The 20,193-nt window shown below is 42.1% G+C and overlaps 1 protein-coding gene across 1 annotated transcript; it reads right to left on the minus strand.

Annotated features, from left to right (window-relative positions):
* Positions 1 to 973: 973 nt before the first annotated feature.
* LOC134490595 (retinol dehydrogenase 16-like) lies at positions 974 to 19,477 on the minus strand. The gene is made up of 6 exons (XM_063293750.1): positions 19,105 to 19,477; positions 15,989 to 16,205; positions 13,214 to 13,548; positions 10,733 to 10,991; positions 5,888 to 6,045; positions 974 to 2,545 (listed from the first exon to the last, which is right to left on the minus strand). The coding sequence occupies exons 3-6, from the start codon at positions 13,524 to 13,526 to the stop codon at positions 2,328 to 2,330; spliced, it is 948 nt and encodes a 315-aa protein (XP_063149820.1). The 5' UTR covers positions 13,527 to 13,548; positions 15,989 to 16,205; positions 19,105 to 19,477; the 3' UTR covers positions 974 to 2,327.
* Between the last annotated feature and the right edge of the window lie 716 nt (positions 19,478 to 20,193).

Raw genomic sequence — 20,193 nt, forward strand, 5'->3', positions numbered from 1 at the left:
TTCTAACTAAATTGGGGGGAAGTGACCAGTCCTCCACTCAAACTCCCTTCTTCCTACCACTGGGGCCTGCCACAACTGCATCCCCTGGGTCCCCTGTGCAGTCAGGAACCACTGGGGAGTCGCACCAGACCACTCCACCATCTGGGTCCCACGTACCATCAAGCTGACTCCCCCACCCCACCAAAGTCCACCACACTTCCTAACCCCACTCTGCAGCGTCTGGACTCATTGCTGCTTCAAGGCTGGAACTCCATATGGGGGCTCACTGTTTCCCCAGGCCCCCGAACACGGTGCACAGGAAACACCCAACAGCCCCCAGAGTCCACCGAAGTCTGTAGGGGATCCGCTGGAGTCTGCTGCCACAAGGCCCATCGCTCCACCTCTCCAAACGAGGAGGCTCCACCCACAAGTCCTGTTGCGCTCCGCCGCCTTGCCAAGGCTGCCTGGGTCCGCCAGGGTCTGCAGGGGCCCACGGAGTCTGCCACTGCCACTCCACACAAAGGGGCTCTGCCCCCAAGGCCCACCATGTTCTGCCACCTCAAGGCTGCCAGGATCTGCCAAGGCCTCCTGGATCTGCCAGGGTCTACAGGAGTCCATTGGGATCCTCCAAGGTCTCCCGTGGACTCCACAGAGTCCATGGGAGGCTTGCCAGTCCATGGAGTCTGCAGCCGCCCCAAATGTCCGCCGCGCTCCACTGCTCTGCTTGGGGAGGCAGGGTGGCTCCAGCCATCTCTGATGCTGGTACAAGATGTCAAAGGCCAGAGAACCCACAAAATAAATAAAAATCTATCCCACAAATCCCTTGCCAACAAAAGGGGCTTGGAGATCAAAGTTTGCAAAGCCCAGGATCCTTCTACCCCCAGGGCAGCAATCACTGTCTGCTCCTGGTCACCATCTTGGATCTTTAATTCCAAGGTTCCCTGGGAGATCATGATTTATTTTAAACATTATTTCAAATTTGGGCAACTTCACATTAAAGAGGTCAGTTTCATTCTTTATTTTTAGTTTAAGAACACTATTAATATATTAGCATATATGTACTATATATGTATATACTAATATATGTATATTAGTATATACATATATACAGGCCTACCCATGAAACAAATATAATAATTTGGTAACTTCTGGCCTATATTTGAGCCTGAATGTGCAGGGGTTCCCCGGGGCCTGAAAAATATTTCAAGGGTTCCTCCAGGGTCCAAAGGTTGAGAAAGGCTGTCAGAGAGTCACTGAAGGTTGTCAGCTGGTCCGGGTTCAAAATCAGAGTTTCTATGGGCAAGAGTTCAGGGTGCAACGGACAAAGGTTCCACTACACAGAGCAGCTGTTCCCAACGAAGGATTGCTTGCTAGTGGTGGGTCTAAAATAGAGCCCCACCAGGTGCAAGCAATCACCGGTGGGAATGCCCTTGCCTTTCAAGGAGCATGCAGACTCCTCTGCTCTGCCCTCCGCCCCTTAGGACTGGGGGGAGGTCCTGGATCAGACCCCTCATCTGCTGCTGCTTCCAGCTGCTCCACAGGCTCTGCAGCCAAACCAGCCCCAAGTGTTTCCCTGCTGCTCTCTGAGGCAGGCTGCTGTTCCACAGGTCCTCTGAGGTAACTTCCTCCTCCTCCGAGTCTTCAGAGTCATTGCTGGCCATGACACTATCTTCCTTTTACTTCTTGATCAATAGGACTGCAGCTGCCAAAGTTTTCTATTAATACCTACTGAATTATTTATTTTTTTGTAATTGCTGTTCACTTCCATCGTACGTTAAAGGTTATTCTGTCCAAAAGCAGTGGTTTTGAATGGATAGAATGCTTTTGAGTCACATAAAAGTGAACTTATTTACCAAAGAATATGAAAATGGATTGGCCCAAGTTTATTTGGGATTTAAGAGGAAATGAACTTCAGTTCCTTATTAAGCCTGACTGAGGTAGGTTTCAGTTTTTGTGCAAATGACAAACTTGGAACAAGTAACTTGCTTCAGTCTTGTACCTATTCAGCAGATATTTTTTTAAAAAAATCCAAAGAACCCTGCTATAATCCATGTATCTCATCATTTCTATACACCCACTCCTTGTTTAGCAACTGAGTTCTGTTCCAACAACCAGGTCGTGAGGTGAAATGGTCACTAAGTGAACGCGTGATAGAGAGAGAGAGACACTGAGAAGATCGCACACCGGCATGAATTGTTGTCAGGTGTATGAAATTTGGTCAAAAATGCATGCAATGTTAGAAAATGAATTTTTTATTACCTTAGTGTTTGTGAATGGTTACTAACAGAGGTAGTTGCTAAATGAGGAGTGGGTATAGTCTGGTTCTTGTACAAGCTATGAGACTATGATCAATACAGACTTTTGGCTGGTCTCAGGTGGCCATAAGTCATAATATAATCTGACAGTGAGGTTGGCAAGTAAGAGAGGGGGATGAAGAAGAATTTGACATCTCGGCCTGCAGCATAACGGCTATGAGGGTAGAGAGAGATCAGGGCATGTTCCATACAGTCTGTAACCAGGTGGAGGTCTGTCTTCTGCCATTTACTGCCAACAAACGTTTGGCCAACTGTGGATAGAGGGAAAGAAGAAGAAAAAGTTAGCTCTCTTGATTGGGCAAACCATCTGCTTGTCAGCATAAGGTAAAGGTAAAGGTTTCCCTTGACGTAAAGTCCAGTCTAGGGGGCGGTGCTCATCTCCGTTTCTAAGCCTTAGAGCCGGCGTTGTCATAGACACTTCCGGGTCATGTGGCCAGCATGACGACTCGGAACGCCGTTACCTTCCCGCCGAAGCGGTACCTATTGATCTACTCACATTTGCATGTTTTCGAACTGCTAGGTGAGCAGGAGCTGGGACGAGCAACGGGAGCTCACCCCGCCATGCGGTTTCGAACCGCCGACCTTCCGATCGGCAGCTCAGCGGTTTAACCCGCAGCGCCACCAATTGGCAGTCTGTGTTGAGATCTGCCCCTCAGCTGTAAAATAGGACTGTGACTTTCATGCCTCGACAGTATCATGCTATATTCTCTCTTGCACCACAGCTGGGGCTACCGCACGAAGAGATGAAACTGTGTTATGTATTATAGAGTTGAAAACTTGATAGAAAATTGCTGTTCTGGATGTCATCTTGCCATTTTTAATATGCCTTTCTACATTAGGCATTATCTTCATGTGCCAGCCACTGCCTGATCTTGCACTTGGCACCTATCGTAAAAATAGTTATTCTTTTTTAAAGTGTCTGAAATCTCCTGAGATCAGCAAATCATATGAGATTTCAGCCAAGACATTCCAATCATCTCACATGAGAATTCCAAAATGTTGAGGGATTTCAGCATTCTGGCCTGAAACCTTCCAGTACTCTATTTATTTATCTTAGGTGGTAGAATCATTAATTTGACGTTTTGAGGTAGAGCCTCTGCAGACTTGACAAAGGAGCAGGTGACAGTAAATTTCTGATGTCTTGGAAGGTATAAAGATCACCCAAGAAAGCAAAAACAGTTCATGGAGTTGACCTCTTCTTTCCCCACAAGAGGGTAAGTGGGATATGCATATGAAGCTGAGAGCTATCTATGCTGGATCTGGTCTTGGGAAAAAAAAGGCATAGAAAGCTAGTTTTGCTCTCTGTAGGCCGTGTGGTGAACAGTCATCTGTTAGGATGTTAACACTGGAAGCATTTTGTATCATAAAAATACAAGTCTTCTGTAGGCTACATCAAAGGAAATTGAGTCCTGAGTAAACCTTGGAATACCTGACCTTTTTCACCATTTCTAAGTAGGGTGCAAGTAATGAACAATATCTGAAGGTTTAATCTGTATTTAACACCACAATTTTCAGAAGAGAAAGAAAAACAGAAAAAGTACGTTCTATTTTGCTTCCTCATCTGGAAGTTTCAATGTAATATGCAAATTAGATTCATGCAGGCTATTACCTAAACATACTTCTCAGTTTTTTGTCTCTGATCAGACATAACATTAGCATGACAAATTTTGGCATATCTGTAAAATCTGGATAGCCCATGTACAGGTATATAAATCTAATTTAGTCACTAGGTAAAAAATTGTGCTGTTACTTTGCTGCTGTTGAATTCTTTTAGGGTATGCTATGGTCTTCCAACTGCAGAGAAACAAGTTTGCTATCTACTTATTGTTATTTTTTAAATCTCTCAGTACCATTTCTAGTCTAACTCATTTTGCAGATTTTTATATTGCTTAAAGCTGTGTCCTAGTTAGGATAATGCAAACCAGCATTTATTAGAACAGTAACGTGTAAATTTTAGTGTGATTGCAACAGCTGGAGCAGGGCAATGATTGATAAAATCCATCTACCACAATAAGAATTTTCTTACTAAAAGAAGTATTTTAGAGGATGGGAAGGAAAGAGAAGAAGAGAATGACCAGCAGCAAGGTGGATGGACTCATTACAGCAGCGACGGCTGCACTGTTGGGAGACTTGAAGGACCAAGTTGGAGACAGATTGTCACGGAGAAACTCTATGTGGTTACTAAGGCTGGATACCAACTTAATGGCATATAATCAGTCAATCAGTTTTAAAGCATATTACTAAATCCATGCACAGACACTCACACTTTGCTTTGAAAATGAAATAGGCTAGATCAAGAATTAGACAATGCATAACCCTTCATTTATTGATGCCTGCCTGACATGGTGATACCTTCTTTCTTTGGTTACCAAGCTAACAACTATGAGCCAGAGCTAGTGCTGCTATAGCTGTAGAATGGAAAGTGCCTGAAGAAATAATCTAGTCCAATTAGGCTCAGGACATTAGTAACTGCTGTCCACTGGTCAATTATATAGAACAAAAATACTTCTACCTGAATGCTGGAACCATTCTGTTTTATCAAGTTGCAAAGATATAGTCAATGTCTCAGAGATGTTATCAGGTTATCACTGGGAAAAAATCAAGAATGTTAAAAGTGGTGCTGCGGGTGGGAAAAAACTTTGCCTTGGGGGATTATTTATTGATTTGATTTGATGTGATACGATTTCTATAGCTGCCCATCTGAACAAGTTACTCTTAATAGATGATATAATGATAATGATACGTCATTATAACGATAATTTACACCAGCACTGTCTGGAATGCTTAACTTGTCCATTAATTTAACAGAACAAGCTTGGATAATCAGGGATATGGTTAAGAACTTTACTTTGTGTGGTGGTGGTCCGCCATCTCCTGAGAAATAAATCAATAAGAAAATGGCATACTTTTTCTGGCAGTGGTCATCAACAATTGGAAATGTTCTGACATGTTTGCTTGATGAACCATAGAATGAAGAGGTTGGAAGGCAGCTTGGAGATTCTCTGGTCCAACTCCCTGGCCAGTGCAAGACTCTGTTACTGTAGCAGTGGTAGTGGGATGCTCTTTGCTCTGGAAAAACAAATTTCTTCATCCCTCTCACTTCACATAGATGCTGCATCATAAAGATGACAAGCAAAGAGTGGTTTCCCCTAACAGTCGCATGCAGCTCTACTAGGTGCACACATTTCTCAAGAGTGAATCCTGCCCCCTTGGAACTCAGTGGGACTTTGCTTCTCAGCAGTGGTTTGGGCAGGGCTGAAGCTAAGATCTGAACGGGACTCCAAAGCACCACTGACCAAAATGATCATCCCACTCTTTCTCTCACCACCCAGTTTTTCTCACCTTGGGTACCAGCCCCCTAACTCCATGTATCCTCTTTCCACCCTCAGAGCTCATCACCCTCTTTTCCACATAAATGGAAATATGCTTATAGTTAGACTCACATATCACCCTCAGGAGAATAGTCCCTGCATCTGATGAAATGAATTGTAGTCCATGAAAACTTATGCTATGAAAGATAAGGTCCTGCAAGATTAATTTTCGCTGGCAATGTTAACTTTCTGGTATACAAAATTTTACACATTTTAACTTACTGTTACTCCAGAATTCCTGGCCATAGAGTTCTTTGATATCAGCTGGTACTTTACTCCAGAAGGTGCTGAAGAACTCTGCTGCACATTTACTCATTCCTGTTGAAAATGAGCCTGGCTCGATGATGCTGACTTTGACCCCGAAAGGATGCATTTCACGCCTACAAGGAAAATCAACTCTTTAAAAAGTGGTGGTATTCCCCCCACCCGCAGAACTAGAATCATTCCTTGCTCCATCTCACCAGTTCTCCAAACATGCCTTTCTTCTGCTTACTACGTTTTTTTACTGAAGACTATTTTTGTGTGAGAGAGTATAGCCCCAGAATTCAATTGGAATTAAAGAAAACAGTAAGATTTCTATAGCCTAAAAGCTGCATGAAAGGAAGTGACTCAAATAATGGAGATAAAAGATACAGTCTCCTTCAAAGTTGAGTTTACTCCTGGGGATTTCAGGGATACAACCATGTAATTTTCCATCCAATGCGGAAGTGGTTTTGCTATTGGCAAACCAAACATTCCAGAAGAGGGATTTAATTAGGACATTTACAGCTTTGGACTTCAGCAAAGGATCGTTACCTTGTCGTGGTGCTGGAGCTTGAGCACCTCAATGATGCCATGAGCTAAACCGTGAAGGGCCACCCAAGACGGGAAGGTCATGACAGAGAGGTCAGACTAAATGCGATCCCTGGGGAAGGTAATGGCAACCCACCTCAGTATTCTTGCCGTGAAAACTAAATGGATCAGTACAACCAGAGATATGTCGGTATACCATCGGAAGATGAGACCCCCAGGTCGGAAGATGGTCAAAATGCTACTGGGGAGGAACAGAGGATGAGCTCAACTAGCCCCAGACGTGATGACGCAGCTAGCTCAAAGCCAAAAGGACGGCTAGCGGCCGACGGTGCTGGTGGTGAACGGCGAATCCGATGTTCTAAGGATCAACACACCATTGGAACCTGGAATGTAAGATCTATGAGCCAGGGCAAATTGGATGTGGTTATTGGTGAGATGTCAAGATTAAAGATAGACATTCTGGGCGTCAGTGAACTGAAATGGACTGGAATGGGCCACTTCACATCAAATGACCACCAGATCTACTACTGCGGACAAGAGGACCACAGAAGAAATGGAGTAGCCTTCATAATTAATAGTAAAGTGGCTAAAGCAGTGCTTGGATACAACCCAAAAAATGATAGAATGATCTCAATTCGAATTCAGGGCAAGCCATCTAACATCACAGTGATCCAAATATACGCCCCAACCACAAATGCTGAAGAAGCTGAAGTAGAGCAGTTCTATGAGGATCTGCAGCACCTACTGGACAACACGCCTAAAAGAGATGTTATTTTCATCACAGGAGACTGGAATGCTAAGGTGGGCAGTCAAATGACACCTGGAATTACAGGTAAGTATGGCCTGGGAGAACAAAACGAAGCAGGACACAGGCTGATAGAATTTTGCCAAGACAATTCACTCTGCATAACAAACACTCTCTTCCAACAACCTAAGAGACGGCTTTATACATGGACTTCACCAGATGGACAACACCGAAATCAGATTGATTACATCCTTTGCAGCCAAAGGTGGCGGACATCTGTACAGTCGGTAAAAACAAGGCCTGGAGCTGACTGTAGTTCAGATCACGAACTTCTTCTTGCACAATTTAGGATCAGACTAAAGAGATTAGGGAAGACCCACAGATCAGCTAGATATGAGCTCACTAATATTCCTAAGGAATATGCAGTGGAGGTGAAGAATCAATTTAAGGGACTGGACTTAGTAGATAGGGTCCCGGAAGAACTCTGGACAGAAGTTGGCAGCATTGTTCAGGAGGCGGCAACAAAATACATCCCAAAGAAAGAGAAAACCAAGAAGGCAAAATGGCTGTCTGCTGAGACACTAGAAGTAGCCCAAGAAAGAAGGAAAGCAAAAGGCAACAGTGATAGGGGGAGATATGCCCAATTAAATGCAAAATTCCAGAGGTTAGCCAGAAGAGATAAGGAATTATTTTTAAACAAGCAATGCGCGGAAGTGGAAGAAGACAATAGAATAGGAAGGACAAGAGACCTCTTCCAGAAGATTAGAAACATTGGAGGTAAATTCCAGGCAAAAATGGGTATGATCAAAAACAAAGATGGCAAGGACCTAACAGAAGAAGAAGAGATCAAGAAAAGGTGGCAAGAATATACAGAAAACCTGTATAGGAAGGATAACAATATCGGGGATAGCTTTGACGGTGTGGTCGGTGAGCTAGAGCCAGACATCCTGAAGAGTGAGGTTGAGTGGGCCTTAAGAAGCATTGCTAATAACAAGGCAACAGGAGACGACGGCATCCCAGCTGAACTGTTCAAAATCTTGCAAGATGATGCTGTCAAGGTAATGCATGCTATATGCCAGCAAATTTGGAAAACACAAGAATGGCCATCAGACTGGAAAAAATCAACTTATATCCCCATACCAAAAAAGGGAAACACTAAAGAATGTTCAAACTATCGAACAGTGGCACTCATTTCACATGCCAGTAAGGTAATGCTCAAGATCCTGCAAGGTAGACTTCAGCAGTTCATGGAGCGAGAATTGCCAGACGTACAAGCTGGGTTTAGAAAAGGCAGAGGAACTAGAGACCAAATTGCCAATATCCGCTGGATAATGGAAAAAGCCAGGGAGTTTCAGAAAAACATCTATTTCTGTTTTATTGACTATTCTAAAGCCTTTGACTGTGTGGACCATAACAAATTGTGGCAAGTTCTTAGTGGTATGGGGATACCAAGTCATCTTGTATGCCTCCTGAAGAATCTGTATAACGACCAAGTAGCAACAGTAAGAACAGACCACGGAACAACAGACTGGTTTAAGATTGGGAAAGGAGTACGGCAGGGCTGTATACTCTCACCCTACCTATTCAACTTGTATGCAGAACACATCATGCGACAAGCTGGCCTTGAGGAATCCAAGGCTGGAGTTAAAATCTCTGGAAGAAACATTAACAATCTCAGATATGCAGATGATACCACTTTGATGGCTGAAAGTGAAGAGGAACTGAGGAGCCTTATGATGAAGGTGAAAGAAGAAAGTGCAAAAGCTGGCTTGCAGCTAAACCTCAAAAAAACCAAGATTATGGCAACCAGCTTGATTGATAACTGGCAAATAGAGGGAGAAAATGTAGAAGCAGTGAAAGACTTTGTATTCCTAGGTGCAAAGATTACTGCAGATGCTGACTGCAGTCAGGAAATCAGAAGACGCTTAATCCTTGGAAGAAGAGCAATGACCAATCTTGATAAAATAGTTAAGAGCAGAGACATCACACTGACAACAAAGGCCCGCATAGTTAAAGCAATGGTGTTCCCTGTAGTAACATATGGCTGCGAGAGCTGGACCATAAGGAAGGCTGAGCGAAGGAAGATCGATGCTTTTGAACTGTGGTGTTGGAGGAAAATTCTGAGAGTGCCTTGGACTGCAAGAAGATCCAACCAGTCCATCCTCCAGGAAATAAAGCCAGACTGCTCACTTGAGGGAATGATATTAAAGGCAAAACTGAAATACTTTGGCCACATAATGAGAAGACAGGACACCCTGGAGAAGATGCTGATGCTAGGGAGAGTGGAAGGCAAAAGGAAGAGGGGCCGACCAAGGGCAAGATGGATGGATGATATTCTAGAGGTGACGGACTCGTCCCTGGGGGAGCTGGGGGTGTTGACGACCGACAGGAAGCTCTGGCGTGGGCTGGTCCATGAAGTCACGAAGAGTCGGAAGCGACTAAACGAATAAACAACAACAACAGCTTTGGAGGACAGCAGGATACACATTTAAACAATAACAACATCATTATGAAAGAGATGTTATACCCTTCATAAAGTATTTCCTTGATTCCATGGTGACTACATGGTGGCTTCTGGTGACCACATTAGCACATCCATCTGTGCAGTTTCCCTGGCAACAATATGGAAGTGGTTTGCCACTGCCTTCTTCCAGTATATTTTTAACTATCATTCTAGCCTATCAGTCTAGCCTAATTGCCCACTATCCAAGTACTAAAAAGGTCTGATCCTACTTAGTTTTTAGGAAATCAGCCAAAACTGGCTTTTTGCTGCCACCTGCTGGGCTACCCTTATATAAAGTCATCTTCAAGTCTTCTTTAGGTTGAGCTCAATTCTTGGTGATTTCACAAACACATTCAGTTTCTATACAAGCTAAAAGTAAAAAATGATCTTGTGGCACCTTAAAGTCTAATTATATTTTCTTAAGACTGAAAGCTACTTAGGTTTTTGAGATCAGCCAAGTTTGGGTAGGTGGGGGGGTTCAGAAATACCACCACCGCAATCTGAATTGGGAAAATTAAAAGCAAATAGAGTGACAGTTTTCTTTTTAGTATCTTGTTTTGTTTTATTTTTGTTTTACTGCTAATGGATAAGTATTAAAGAATACAATTACATGGATACCCATTAAATGAAGTGTGTTTTTTAAAAAAAAAAACAGAAATCCAAAATGCTAGGGTGTGGAAATCTGAAAGGGAAGCCAATCAAAGGTTGGGAGTGCTTCATTTTGAAATTAAGGCACCTGGACTTAAACCTGGATAGAAAATGGTCAAGATTTCTTATGTTCTTCATCTTAATTTGTGCAGACTGTGTTTTGAATGCAGTATGATGCTTCTTTTGGCTAGAATGTCCAAGCCAAAAAAAGAGAGTCCAAACATGAGATATCTAGCAGATGGTGATGATATGTATTCAACAAACACAGTTTTAACTGAGATAAGAGGCTAGATGAGTTCTAGCCTCATCTCCTCTTTCCTGTGGTGATAGCAGGCATAGGAGAAACAGAATGAAATAATTATCCATGGGAATGACTTGCCGGAGGCTGTCAGAGAAGGCTTCCAATGCAAATTTCGAAGGGCTGTAGCCTCCTCCAATGTAGGCAATTCTTCCAGCCAAACTGCTCACATTGACCACTCTCCCTCTGGCTCTCCTGATGAGGGGCAGCAGGTGCAGGGTCACATCAATTACTCCCAGCAAATTGACATTTAGCACCTTTGCAAAGTCATCCTTGGTTAGCCACTGGTTGGGGGCCAATGGGAAAGCGGTTCCTGCATTGTTCACCAAGCCCCAGAGTCCTACGGAAAAAGACTCATTACTTCTCTTATACTGAATTGAACTGATGGTTCAACTGATCATTTTGAAGGTATCTTGAGAGGTTTTAACTCTTCAGGTTGATTCATATAAACTGGAGGTTAACTTTTTTGCAATAGAGCTGAGTCACAGCCTCACATTTTTCTTACTGTACCGGGACAAGCAGGCAGGTATATGTACCTATTTAGTTCAATTCAACTCCAGCACAAAATTGTGTTACATTAACCCACCACCCACTTCCAAGCAGGACTATGACCAGCAGGCTTAGGATTGCACCTGCAGTTTTTGAATAGTAAAATCTTTAAAATGGTTTTAATTACTGAACTATTTATTATATCAGATATATTCTCTCTAGGCACTTATAATTTCACCACTCAAGAGGAACATCAAATTATTTTTTCCTTATCTCTTCAGTTATCTGAGTAAAGCAACCACAAACTAATTTTCTAATTTTTTATTATTAAGCTCAGTGAGGATTATTTACATGGAACATATTTTCAAGGACTTGTTTGCCAAATTGTATTATTTAGAACAGATTTCTCAATGTGTGATTTCAAAGTGATGAGAATGTTCAACCCTATTTGAAACTTTAGGGGGTCATGCTTATCTTACTGGCACTGTTGTCACTCAATATGCTTTTTACCTTTTTTGAATAATACAACATTTTAAAAAGATGTGTTGATATTAGCTACTTTGAATATTAGCTACTTTGAAATGTCTCATTTTGAAGGGCTAACTTCATGAATCTTAACATGATTTTGAAGGATGGATGAAACCAGTTTAGATACCTGGGTACCTTCCATACCATTTTAAAATCACATTTGAAACTAACCCTCCTCATACCTACCAAAACTCATATGCTCTAGCTGCACTGGCTGAGGAGTTATAGGATATGCATTTATTTATCTCAAGTGATTATACCTGAGGGCTCTTCGATCTTCAGACTGAAGAGCAGTTTATAGTTGTGTAAGCAGTTCACAGATGTGTAAGCAGTTTCAATCTTCAGATTTCAGAGTAGCTTACAAATGTGTAGACATCTTTTTAAGGTGAATGGCATTAAACCACCGCTTTGCAGTGATTTATCATTTTGATAAAAAGGTTATATAGGGCACAGAGGCATTTGTGCAAATAAAGATGATGCTAGAAGCTGGTGAGCTGCTTTGCAATGTGCTAACTTCTCATTTATTTATCTACCTAATAATAAAAAGGAGGAAGGAGCCTGGAAAGCATCATGGGAGGCCTGTATTGGCACACTCATCTGGTGAGGATTACATTTTCTATGCTTTCTATGCTTGGTCTGAACTACTATTCTCGACTAGGCAAGAGTTTGCTAATTTGGAGCTGGGTGGAGATTTCTCAGTAACCTCATTGTCATGGTCAGATGACTTCCTGGAAAGATTTAGGTTAGAATTGGCTTTTCCATTCTGCAGTAGCAGTGGATCCATTAAGTTATATCATTCTTGGACTCCTTTGGAATTTGATGGCATTTTGAATGTTCTCAAGGACTTTCCAGCTGACAAACTGGCACTCCAGTCATAAGTACTAGTTTCACTATGCAACAGGGTGATGGAAAAAAATATTGATGTAATCATTCCCAGGTATCCTCTCTTGGAGTCCAGCTAGTCCCAATTTACTGAAGAACTAGGTGCAGTGTAACCTGTCAGATCACAGCTAGAACATACATAGCACAAGTTTCCCTGCAACTATGACAAGCCACTACGAACAACACCCTTTTGGCTTTTCAGAAGGCCTTGAAGACCTGGCTTTGTGCCTCGGCCTCAGGCCCCAAGCGTGTGAAGGGCCCTGTTTCATGGTTGTGCTGACACCAACTGGTTTTAATATCTCTTGGCTCTATTTATATTTAATTTTCTGTATTTTTAATTGTTTGACTTTTTTATTATTGTTAGCCACCCAGAGTCACTGGTCTGAGATGGGTGGCTATATAAATTGAATAAATAAACAAACAAACAAGCATACCCATATGCCTTCCATGACATGATGAGGATAGTCACATTTTCTCATTGTTGCATCATCATATTGTCAAATAGCAGTCAAGGAGAGCTTTTTAACAGCACAAGGGGCTACTACATCTAGACTTGGGAACAAGGGGTTGCAGTGCTTGAGGCCTGCGGTAACAGGTTTTTGAGCAAGCTGAAGGTTCAAATCATTTTCTCTCTGACTTTCTGATATAGTTCAAGAGAACTACCTTTGTTCCCCACGCATGTTTTCACCCACTCAGCGGCTGCTGCCACTCTCTCAGTGCTGGTGACATCCAGCAGGATGGTTTTTAACCGGTTGGAAGTGACTTTTTCCAGACGCTCTGCTCCTTCCAGAGTGAGGCAAGCGGCCAGCACCCGCAGACCCCGAGCATCCAGCTGCCTGGCCAGCTGGTTCCCAAAGCCAGTGTCACAGCCGGTGATGAAGACGTATTTCTCCATCAGGCTCTCCACTATCTGTCTCTCCCAGTACCAGCGACAAAGGAGGTAAAGCCCCACCAGGACAGCCAGGTGGAGCCACATAGCTGAAACCTGCAAGAAAAACCTGCAAGCCAGAAAAATCCTGTGTGTTAATTAAATAGCTTCAGGAATCAAAAATGTCAGCAGCTGATTTGTATTGACAATAATCTAATGAATGGAAGTATATTTTGTTGCACCATCTCAGCTTTTCATAAATAGTCTGATGAAGGGGAACATAGCATTTAATGAGACAAACTTTTCCACTGGTTGACAGCATCTACTACCAGGATACTCTTTTTAATAACTAACCTACAACTACTTTCCTGGAGTTTTTAATACAGGTAGTCCTTGCTTAACATCCACTCATTCAGTGACCATTCAAAGTTACAATGACACTGAACGAGGGGTACTTATGATGGGTCCTCATAGTTGTGGCCATCCCAGCATCCTCATAGTCATGTGATTGTGATTCGAGTGCTTGGTGACCAGCTCACAATTATGACATTGCAGCGTCCCATGGTAATGTGATCACCATTTGTAACCTTCACTGCCAGCTTCTGAGAAGCAAAGTTAATGGGGAAGTCAGCAGGAAGGTGCAAATGGCGATCATGTGACTGAGAGACACTGCGATCATGCAGAATTTGCATAACAGCAGCAACTGAGACTGCTGCAACTGTTGTCGTAAGTCAGTGTGGTGACATGACATCACACTTTACAACTGCATCGCTTAGCAATGGGATCCTAATTACTGTTGGTAAGCAAGGACTACCTGTAGTCCATTATATCTCTAGTCTAAAAGAGAAAAGAGAAGAATCTGGTGGAGAGCAGTGTTCAACTGAGTATATCTAACTGTATTTAAAAATAACCTCAGTGTGTTTAGCACAGACAAAAATTGTTTTTTTTGTCACTGAAAGTGCTGCAACTCACTTAAAGTCACAGAAAAAGCTGCAAGAAAGACAAGGTGCAAACACAGACTAGTGAATGTTTGGGTAGCTGCTGGGGTGAAGCAAAAATGTGATCAACCCCATTTGTGGGAGGTGATAACATTGGATGGAAGAGTACACTGCCCCCAGAAATACCATTGCTTCATCTCCACTAATAAATAAATAATAAATAATAAATCTTCTTCTCCACTAATACCATCTTCGTCTCCAAAATCAATGCTATCTTTGTTTCCAGAATATTATACTGGAGAAGCTTAATGATACTGTGGCAGAACAAAGTGGATGGAATGCCACACAGTTTGAAGATCCCTTTGGTCCAGTGGTTGGGCACATTGTACAGTCTCAACCTGCTGTAGCCGAAACGGGTCAAGTATGCCTTGCGAGGATTTCAGAGACATGGGCTACATCTAGTGGAAGGCTTGTCAAGTTTCCATCTTGGTTCCAAGACTGAGGAGCCTCATTCACACACCCTCCTCATCCCGGCACGGAGACGGCCTGCTTGCCACTCACAGAGGACATATCCTCACAACAGAGTCTCCATCCTTAGGCCAACACAGAGGGGGAAACCCAGCAGAACCTTCTGGGCGAACATTGATTCACCTGGAGGAGGAGCCTGATTTTGGCCTGCTTCAGGATGGCCCCTCCCATCTGGTTGTGGACTCTCCATCTGCCCGTGTGTCTTTGGGTGCTGGAGAGAGCAGGTCTTTGTCTGGCAACCAAAGTTTTTGTTTTTCTTTCTAAGTGACCTCACCCAACTTATTTCACAAGGTTGTTATTCCTCCTGTTAACTTCCACTGCCACCTCCCTAGGTTTTTCTCTTCACTAGCAAGAGTGGAGGCTTTCTAGAAAGGTGAGCAAACTAGGGAGGGAGAAATTCCACAGCGCCAGCCCTGTGGGGTACAAGGTGAATTACCGTAAGGAAACATCTCTGTGCTTCTTTGAGCATGTTCTGGCCGGATGTGCCTTCAATAAAACAATTATTAAAACAATTAAAAGCCTTTTTTATTCCAAGGGAGCGCCAAGAAGCCCAAATACTTCTTTTGCTGAAAAGTTTACCTACCAGCAGGAAACAGTTAAACCAGGTGTGTAATATTACACAGAAATGTGTAATATTTGCCAAAACGACTAAAGGCTCTTAAAGGAATCCTGCATCATTAAACCTAAATTTTGAATAAACTGAATCACATTTTCTGTTCATAAGGCCCCCAAACTTACAATCTCTTAAGATTAAAACAATAAAAAATACACAGTGGTAGTATGGAGTTTTTTTGAGATTGTGCCAAGTTTTATAAAACAAAGCCATGTTAAACATTTGAATAAAAACAAGCAAAAAATAACCTCCATTAACTCCTCCTGTCCCCTCTGTGCTGGGAGGAAAAAAAGAAGAAACTCTAAAGCAGCCTTTCTCAACCTTTGGACCCTGGAGGAACCCTTGAAATATTTTTCAGGCCTCAGGGAACCCTGCGCATTCAGGCTCAAATATAGGTCAGAAGTTAAAAAATGATTATACTCATTTCCTATATAGGCCTGTATATATGCATTAACAGTGTTCTTAAGCTAAAAACAAAGAATGAAACGTACCTCTTTAATGTGAAGCTGCCCAAATTTGAAATAATGTTTAAAATAAATCGTGATCTCCCAGGGAACTCCTAATGGCTTCTCAGGGAACCCTGACTGAGAAACCCTGCTCTAAAGTAGTGTTGCTTAATCTTGGCAACTGTAACATGTGTGGACTTCAACTCCCAGAATTCCACAGCCAGCTTTGCTCTTAAGCTTCAGTAAGGCTTCTTAAAATTACCTGTAAACGTATTAAGACATAAACCTCTAATTTTAATTTCCAATATTTGTTAATATTCTAATACAAAGCTCACAATAATATTTAAACATATTTTAAAGCATTTCATCATGTTATTGCATGGTATATACTCAGAGATCCTGTGTTTAACATTTCCTCTTTCCTTCCTGTTTCATTCGTATCCCCTTGCTTTCCTACTTGAAGAAAAAGAAAATCCCATTGCTAGTAAAATGAAACTCATGGTAACGACAGATTCATAATTTAAGCTTGATAAAATAAGCCTTAAAATTAAACGCACAATATTCCTTAATTCAGAATTCTACTCAGGCACACTTTTAACTACACTTATATGTATTAGCTGGCACATACATAATAACCAAATACTGTATACACTTTCACATGCAACCTGACCTTGCCCTTCTGCAAATAAAGTAGTTATACTATTTCTTAGTTATACTGTTATAAAATTTGTATGAGTTTAATCATTCTTATTTTTATATAACCATATTTTGTCAATATTTATACCTTATTTAAGTCACCTATAATTCATCAATTAGATGGGATCAAAAATGTGGGTTTCCAAGAATTTCCAAATTGCTCAAGCTCTACTGCATCCATTTTTTCCACATGAATTCTGCCTGGTTCCTTTTTACAATGTGAACAAAAAGTTGTTTGTGCTTTTACAACTGACTTACTCCTAGCATCATAATCATTCTAACCGTTTTTGCTCTTACAAAGAGTAGTGGCCAAACAAAGTACTTATGAGAAGTTGGAAAAGAATGAGAGCCAGAGTGGTGTAGTGGAGAAGGTGTTACCTGAGGAGACTCAGGTTCTCGTCCTCTGTCAGCCACAGCAGCTCACTGGGTGACTTTGAGCCATTCCCACTCTCTCAGCCCAGCCTACCTCACAGGGCTGTTGTGGGACAAAACAGGAGCAAGGGGTGTTATGTACTGTTGGAAGTAAATCTTATCAGGTCTGTTCAGAGCCAGGAATGAAAGTTCTTAGGCGATTGCTTGAACAGAGATAAGTTTTATTGTCTGATAGCATGAGGTACAAAGGAATCAGCTGTCGGAGCTGGCCATGCTTGTATTTTCCCACAAGCTCTTTATACAGGGGAGCTTGGCCATTGTTAGTGCAAAAGTGTTCCCGCCCTCTAGGAACTTCTGAGAAGGCGCACTTAGCCGGTTGCTTGGCAGGGGGCGCTCTCTAGGAATTCTAGGAAAGTGCAGTTTACCGGAGTTCAGAGAGGAGGCGCTCCGTGGTCAGGCTCCCCGCCCTTTGTGCCTCTGTTCTGGTGGTCCGGGTTCCCTGCGGGGCCGTGGCTTTGTCTACTAGCCTGGAATGTTCACCTTGGGAGGGATCTTTTGTGATTGGATTGTGGAGATCTGTTTGGCTGGGGGAGAAGGTCTACCTGGATGGGCTCTGCTAATCCCTGTGAAGGAGCGACCTTTTGTCTCACAAGGTCTCTGATTAAGTCTGAAGGGAATCTTTTGTCTAAACAGTTGGGGTTTCCTGTCACATTTTGGTCTCTTGCATCCTCTTTGTATGGACCCATTCCGTTTTGTAACTTTTAACCTTTTACCGTGTTCAAGGAGGAGACGCAATATGGGGAAAAGCAGTGTTTGGGGAAAACAGCATGGTGGAACAGTGTTTGGGGAGAAAACACAGCAGAGAAGGGGGGGGGGTCTTGAATTCTTCTCACAGTACCTTGTCTTGAGCTCCTGAACAAAAGATTAGATTTAAGTCTAAGAAACAAATAATAAAATATGCCTAGAAAATTAAGATAAAGAAATCAGAAAGAAGCAAAGAAAAAGATAAAATGTTATAAATATGCTAAGTCACTGGCTTCTGACACACTGCTGCATCCACAAATGCAGGATCCTTTACATTTGCGAGAATGAAACCATACGGCTTTTTTGTTCAACGGGTGGATGGCAATCTTGTTCAGGCAGTGCTGCTAATCACCCAATACCAAAACTATATTCAGACAGTGGCTCCACACTGTACGTTTGTATGCATTGGATTTATATCCCACTGTTTGTACAAAAGCTCAAGGCAGCAAACAGTGCTCCCTCTATTTTTTTTCCCGACAGGAACTTTGTGAAGTTGGTGGGGCTATAAGAGAATAACTGGCCCAAAGTCATTCCATGAGTAGGTTCTGTTGGCTGAGGGCAGACTAGAACTCATCCAACTCCTTAGCTGAGGATTATCCATGCTCCGAGGATAATTCTTTATCATCTTTCCTTTTTCTTTTTTCTTTTGCTAATCTTTGCACAATAAAACCTTGTTTTAACAGACTAATTGGTGGGAAGAGGGTTCATTATTCGGGAATGTCTGTTGAATCAGAGCGTTGTGGGAATTGTTCAATGTTTGCATACAGACATCATCACACAAATTACATAAATGGGCACAAATCACACCGTTGGTGAGAGCAGCACACCAAATCAAGTTCTAGGGTATTATTTGGATTAAAAATCAAGATTGTTAAAAGTAAAAGGAAGGAATATAAAGTTGGTTTATTTGATCAAGGTTAAAATAAATATGTTGTTATCTCTGGTAGCCCTTAATGGACTTTTGATGACATCAGGATTGAATAACAAGACTTTAAGGATTTATTTATAGATAAGAGATGGGATATGGGAAGAAGAGATCGTTTGTAGTATTTTAAGAGAAGGTGATACGTTGTGATGAAGGGGGAAATCATTTATTAATTTCTTTTCTTTTTTTTTTTCTTTTTCTTTACTATATTCTTATCTTTTCTTTCTTTTCTATTTTTCTTTTTCTTTTTTTCTTTTCTGCACTTTCTATTTTTTCTTATTTTTTAGTTTGTATTAGTTTTTATCTTTTTAACTGTAATGTCTAATAAAAATACTATTTAAAAAAAGATAAATGAGTCTCTTACCTCATTTAGTTGTTTCAGCTCCTGGTGCTGCAGGATTCCAAAAGATTTTGGTGAATTTTACTTCTGAAAGTTGGACACTGAAATAGTCAGCCTACAGCAGCTGAGGGCTGGAGCAATTTCTCCTTACTAGCTCAAGGTTTCAGGTAGGTTGGTTGACATGAGCTGAGAAGGCTGAACCTGATATGATCATGTAACTGGACTTTTAATGTCAGTGAAGAGAAAACAAACACTTCAAATCAGCATTGATGAGGACATCCAATCTTAGCTGGCTCATAATATGAATCTACTATAATCTAACTCCATGTGTTTTGCATTCTTAGACTTTAAGCCAAGCACAGAGAAGCACCCAGAACTTTGTCTAGAGGTTTGCCTTAAAAATGAGCTGGGGTGGAGGGGTCCAAAGACCAATGAGCAATGTCCTCACAGCACATTTGGGGAAAACGCTGACTGAGTCCTAGGTAATCATTGGTAAAAGTGCTAATTATTAGAAAGGCACGTGCTGGACCAAAGCGCATATTGGGAAAAGCTGGAAGGAGAGGCCGAGAAAACAACAGAGATAGCAGAGAGAAGGGAGATGATAGTATTTTTCTGCAGCAGAGGTGTGAGTTTCACTGTGAAATCCTAAAGAAAATCTGGATGCTGAAAGGGAAAACCTAAAGGAAGACAGACCAGGGGTGGGGGTGAGGGGAGAGTTGGCAAAGCTTAAATGAGACCCAGGACCAGGGAATAATAAATAAATGAGCCAGGACTAGGGAAGAATCAGGGGGCACATTTGTCTGTACAGAATAGAGCTGCCAAGAAGTCCCTTACCTACAAAAGCTTTTTGTGCAACTGCTACACCCAAAACCTGGAGAGGTGCCAGCAGTGGACCCCAAAAAGCATGAGCAAGAACTAGTGGGAAGGGCACCCTGCAGCTTTCTGGGTTGCCGACAGAATCCCCTCAGGTCTAATGTTCTACCCATGCAGGAAGGACAGTCATCTGGCCCATGGAGACAGAATTGAAATCCCACGAAGGAATGTGGAGTGCTGATAAAGTGCAAATTACTGTTAGTCCTCGTTTAGAGGCTACCTTGGTTAGCAACTGTTTGT

Source organism: Candoia aspera, chromosome 2 (genome assembly GCF_035149785.1).
Source record: "Candoia aspera isolate rCanAsp1 chromosome 2, rCanAsp1.hap2, whole genome shotgun sequence".
NCBI lineage: Eukaryota > Metazoa > Chordata > Lepidosauria > Squamata > Boidae > Candoia > Candoia aspera.

Excerpts from the sequence above, each read along its gene's own strand:
- LOC134490595 (XM_063293750.1), bottom strand. The coding sequence starts at position 13,526 with ATGTGGCTCCACCTGGCTGTCCTGGTGGGGCTTTACCTCCTTTGTCGC. Across the intron at positions 6,046-10,732 it reads GCCTTCTCTGACAGCCTCCG|GCGTGAAATGCATCCTTTCG; the intron begins GCAAGTCATTCC and ends TTTTCCTTGTAG. Across the intron at positions 2,546-5,887 it reads CCAGGAATTCTGGAGTAACA|TTGGCCAAACGTTTGTTGGC; the intron begins GTAAGTTAAAAT and ends CTCTATCCACAG.